General features: G+C 31.7%; 1 protein-coding gene across 1 annotated transcript in view; it reads left to right on the forward strand.

Annotated features, from left to right (window-relative positions):
* Positions 1–5,567, forward strand: part of STPG2 (sperm-tail PG-rich repeat containing 2) — a 267,191-nt gene extending 261,624 nt beyond the window's left edge. The window contains exon 10 of the mRNA XM_004681412.1: positions 5,419–5,567. Within this exon, the coding sequence (XP_004681469.1) occupies positions 5,419–5,567 (149 nt within the window). The remainder of the gene's footprint in view (positions 1–5,418) is intronic.
* The last annotated feature ends 433 nt before the right edge of the window (positions 5,568–6,000 follow it).

A 6,000-nucleotide genomic window follows, 5' to 3' on the forward strand; every position in this document is an offset into this window, starting at 1 on the left:
AGGCAACTCAATTCACATTGGTTTTCCCTGTAACAGTATTATTGTACTTGTAAATGATTAGGAGATATAATCTGTGGTGCACTTAGTACTTGTAAGCAATTCCTTCAGAAAATTAAGATAACATCTGTTTTCTAGTAGGTAAGAAATTATTAATAAAATGTATCTTGCTGACCAGCAAGTGGTAACTCAATGTAAAGTGAATAATGAATTCCATTTTCAACAAAATCAGCAAATTCTCTTAGAACAATTTAGTTTTATTTTCTACCCATTATTGCTATTTTAATCTCGTTTTGAAGATACTATCTATGGAGTCAGGCTTTTTAGGAACCCAAAGACCTTTCACAAAATGCCAAAAGCATGATCCTGAAAGATGTGATAATGGCAGTGTATTGAATTCTATGTATTTAAAAATGTAATAGGAATCCTACTATTATTAAAAAAGAAAAGAAAAGAAAACTGGAAGGATAAATTATACATTAGTGGAAGTGAGATAGGCCTTCTGCCACAGAGAGGCAGCCTTCACCAACAGATGGAAACAAAACTATCTAGAATAACATTCAATCTTAGATTAAAAGAATGATGCTTTAAAAATTTAGCAGTGTGTGGCAGTCTTAACAACTAATAGTATGATAATAAGGAATTTTGAAGATTATATTTTAGAATTGTTAACACTTCTGTTTTCTTAAAATGTGAATGTATCTATTATAAATTCAAAAGTATAGGTGGGATCCACAATAATATCTACTTTTGATATTCTAGTGGAATAGAAAACCAGGAATAAAATTCCTGAATTAGTCAAACAGAACAGATTATTCTCTCTCTTAGTCCTAAATACCTGAGAGGAAGAGGTCATATTCAGGTAAAAGCAAACATTGTCATTCAATTAACATGAAATTGTTTTGTAAATTTGATATTTTTAGAAAGTGCTAGAATCAGTTATAAAATTAAGTGGGCAATATGAATTGGTGAAAAGAGTTGATTATAATAGAGAGCTAGTTATAGCTCTTCTATTTATAATTTCTTGCAAAATTTATATAATAATTTCTTTTCTCTCAATGATGTCACAAATACAAAGCAGTAGAATGATTTGGTTCTTAATGAAATAACTTTTCAGAATCTGCTCACATTTTTCTGGGTAAATTTAACCTCTTTTAAAAAAGGAAGAAGCAAAAACTTAACACGGTTTAGAGAACTTATAAGGATAAAATAACTAGTAGTAAAATAGACTAAAATAGCCATACACATACTTCAATTAATTTTATCTTCTATTATTATGAAGTAAGTTTTACACATTTGTACACTATTTCAGTTTGTCTGCCAAATTGAAATAATCTGGCATGTTCATAATAGAATTAATAATATATTACAGTATATGCTGCACACTGAAATGTTAGTCTCTTTCCTATCTTAGTAATACCAGTTTCCTTCTAAATGCTTTCCTTTCAGCAAACATTGTTCTAAATGTATTTACAAACATTTACATGAAATATCACCTACATATCATATTCATGTATCCATCTTTCCATAAACCAGTATTGAAAAAGTAAGTAATTTAAAAAATGTTTAAAATATGAGTCACAGCAGCACTCCCTGGTGGTACAACAGGTTAAAGTGTAGCACCATAAAGCTTTCAGCAACTACTGAGAGTTAGATCCCCCACCATGATCCACATGGCACAGTAGACCTCTACTGTCTTGCCTGGCTGTTCCCCTCAGTAGTGTACTTAATCCATTTGCCTTTTCTGTTCCCCATCCTGCCTCTTGTGAGTTCTCTCACTGCTTCTGAATCTCTGGCCTGTACCCCAGGTCTATACACACAAATTATTTAATATTAAAAAACATATATAAGTCACAGCTGTAGATTCTAATTAACTCATAAATTTATGCTCCTTCAGTTTGGCTGAGTTCAGGTTAATAAACATTAATTGAGCCCCTGTCCTGCACAGAGACATACAGAGTTTCAGATATGAATAGAGAAAATTGTAACAACCATGCATAATTTTAGAATGTTCAATAGATCACTGATTCTTGACATAGAAATGTTTTCTATATTTGCAAAATGGATAACAGCCACTCAAATTTATATAATGTACTTACATTAATGCAATAACATTTTTTTTAAGATTTATTTTATTGATATGTATAGAACTGGGATACAGGCCAGAGGTGCAGGGGCAGTGAGAGGATTCACCAGAGACTGAGTCGGGAGCAGAAAAGGCAGATCATCGAAGCACACTGCTGAGGGGATCCACCATGTGGATCACCTCCAGGGACAGGGATCAAACTCATGCTGAAACTTTAACCTGCTGCACCACTAAGGAGGGTCAATATAACAATATTTTTAATAGAAATATTTAAAAGGTTTACTATGTCAGGCCACATGGATGCATATTTTGATAAGTATGTACTTAGATATACACAGATGAACAGACACTATTGTTAAAGATGTAAGTTCAGTCAAGCTAAGTCCCTATCATAAGAATGACAACTCAGTTGCTTAATCAATGCAATGTACATATATTTCAAAAGAAGCATGATATATGTAGATTCCAGCAGAGGCAGTTTTCAGTCTATTTATGTTGGAATGCATTGAAATTTTCCATTTCTGGATCTTGATAACAATTCTTAGACTCTGTCTAATGACTTTAAGATGTCATGTTTAAATACTAAACTTCAATTGCTACAATATGTGATAATTCATCTGGTTTTGGATACATGTAAGTAGGATGATAAAGCATGGAAATTTTAGTAAATTATTACATATTATTTGGGTTTTATTTTTTATTTTTTTAAAAGATTTGTTTGCTTATGCATACAGAACTGGGGTACAGGCCTGAAGTGTAGATGTGAGAGGATTCACCAGAGGCAGAGTGGTGAACAAAACAGGCAGATCAACGAAGCACACTGCTGAGAGGAGCAATGAATGGGAAGGTCAGGAGAGGTCTGCCATGCCATGTGGATCACCTCCCTGGTGGGGGATCGAACTTGCACTGAAGCATCTAGGCTGTGGCAAGCTTCATGGTGCTGTAGTTTAATCTGTCGTGCCGCTTGGGAGGTCGCTATTTGGATTTTATTTCTCATCACCTATACACTAAATTAAAAAGACTGGTAGTTCTAAGGTTATAGTTTAACTAAGTCTTACAAACAGAAGATTATTAAACCGAAATGTGTTGCTGACATTGAATCCAATACTTCCTTGTGCAGTAGTAACTTTTTATCTTGTGTTTACTTCATTTATAAATTGAACAATAAAATTTGTATGAGAAAATGTGGTTCCATATAATGTAAATTCTTTAAATGATATTGAATATTTTAAAGCCATTCATTCTATTCCAGTGAACAATTTCCTGGATATTTTTCATTTTACAAATATATGTTCAAATATGGGAAATTTGTTTAGTAGTTTTTGTCACCTTCATATAAATGAAGGACTCAACATTCATAAACAATATTGAACACATTATTTATAAGTTTTAGCTTATTACTATGAATAAAACCATTTTAAATAAGAGATTTAGAGGACTATTTATAAAAGTAGTTATTCATTTATAGAAGTAGTTAAACCAAAATGTCTTTTTTTTCATTTAAAATTATTCATTGTTCCTGTTATCTCCATTTTTTTTTTTTTTTTTTGCCCTACAGCATTGTTTGACATTTCATGGGAAGTGATTTGGCATAGGATTATAAAATATGTCACTGTAAGAGTCACCTGTTCTTGAGTTTCCCATTATATTCTAGTCATGATTAGGCAGACTGTCCATAGGTGTTTAATTTGGAATGAGATTTCTTTTTCCATGACTAGTGATCAAAATGTGGCATTTAGATAAATAAATAGAAAATGGTTTCTGTACATTACAGCTGAGAAGCAGAACTGCTGAAAAAAATGTAAACCTTTGACCTATACATATAAATGGCAGCACACATAATTGAAAATATACTTTAAGACAGTGCAAAACATACATTTATAGAGGCTTCAACCTATAACTGCAAAAACAAGTACAATGTTGTAAATACACTTTACCTTAATACACATACAAAAATTATAAAGAAAGACATCATTTTAAGATGCTCTGTGTTGCATTAGGCTTTATGAATTTTTATAGCTAATATTGCAGTTTTCAACTTATTGACTGTGGGGTTATTTTTGCAGATCTTGATGGTAGTTATTGTTATTTTATAGATATTGTAATAACTGGTACATTTTCCCAAGCATAATTTAGTTTACATAAAAATCTATCTGTAAAAATGTTATATATGAACTGCACATTATCTACACTGTAAGTATAACCCATATAATTTGATAATAACATGGAATTGTTACACTTTTTAATCTTGCAGGTCAAAACACATTTTATTTTTTTCTCAGTCTATTTGGATTATTATAAAGAAAATAAAATAGAGAGGGTAGTTTGGACAACAGAATTATTTTTCTGAGAGTTTCTGAATATGGGATGTCCAAGATCAAATAAGGAGTTTCCAATCAATCCAGTTCCTTGTGAGGCCCACTACCTTGTTTGTAGATTGAGGTTGTTGTACTCTCTCAAATCGCTATATACAGGGGAACCTAATCCCATACTGTGCCACCCTATGAAATTAATGGCCTCTTAAAAACTCCATCGCCAAACTCTTCATCAATCTGGGGATTAGAGTTTTAATACATAAATTTTGAAAGGTCACACCCTTCATTTCAAAGCAGTTACCTACAAAGCCTTTTTAGTCTTGAGTATCTGTTGTCTAAAGATATATTTATTTATGCCTATAAGAGCTGAGGTACAGGCTAGAGGTGGGAGGTAGAGGATGCACCTGAGACAGAGTGGGGAGCAGAACAGGCAGCTTTACTGAAAAACACTAGTAAAGCAACAGGTGATGAGGGGAGTAAAAGGTAATACGAGAGGTCTGCTCTGCTATATTGGTCACCTCCCTGGCTAGGGATTGAAATTGCACTGCTGTGGCTGCAGATAGCTTCATAATGCTGTGTCCCATCTTTGCTTCTCATTTCTATCCTGTTTAAAAACCAGAATGCTATTAAGCCACCTTTTTTTCCCCTTGAGTGCATATCTCCAAAAACAGCTTAAGTACATATTTTAAGTACTTCGTTGCTTAAAATATGAGTGAATATTCATGAAATAAAATAATTGGGTATCTTTACTCTGATGTATATGTACATGTACTCTGATGTATATGTACCATTTTATAATTTGGAAAATTGTTGCTGTATTCTATTAGATAAACAGATGCCACTATTTTATGGTTGTTTTAGAACTCTCAACTGAATAGTTTTAAGCATTAAAATTAGTGGGTTCAATATTTTGGATACTAACTTTATACATTAAGAACATGAATCTAAGAGTAATATTCATTTGATCAATATCAATGACTTAAAAATATAATTTATAGTTTTGCATTTATTTTCTTTTAGGGCCTGCAACATACAACCCCATTTTATGGAAAACTTGTTCTATACCCTTCTGTGTTAAAGCATCAGAACGTTTCAAAGAGTCCAAAGAGATTACACCTGGTCCAGCAACATATGAGGTTTGTTTCCCTTTTATTAACAAAATAGAATAGTATAATTTCCAGAAAGTACTGCAAATATTTTCATTAAAGTCCTTTCCATGTGTTTTATTCATCTTAATGACTGATTAAAATACTTTCGAAAAGAAGACTTATTTGGAAACATAATCTAAAATGTTTAAGGAACTATTTAAGGATTAACAATTTACCTATAAATATCTTCAGTAGCATTAGTATATATAAACTTTTACAACCCTTAAAGTTGTTTTTTTTTAACATACACAGTTTGAAATATCTTAACTGTTTTTTTTTTAAATAATGAATTTATAAAAGCTCTCAAAACCACATGGATTCAGTGTAAGCAAGTATTTATTTTTTATTTTCTTTTTATATACATTTATTCTCTAGTTTAGATTTGTAAATAAACATTCTTTTAAATTGTGGACTTTCTGATTGTAAGGAGGCTTAAGTGAACCAACATAGTTTT

The sequence above is a fragment of the Condylura cristata genome, unplaced genomic scaffold (assembly GCF_000260355.1).
Source record: "Condylura cristata isolate star-nosed mole 26May11 unplaced genomic scaffold, ConCri1.0 scaffold00012, whole genome shotgun sequence".
NCBI classification, from domain to species: Eukaryota; Metazoa; Chordata; class Mammalia; order Eulipotyphla; family Talpidae; genus Condylura; species Condylura cristata.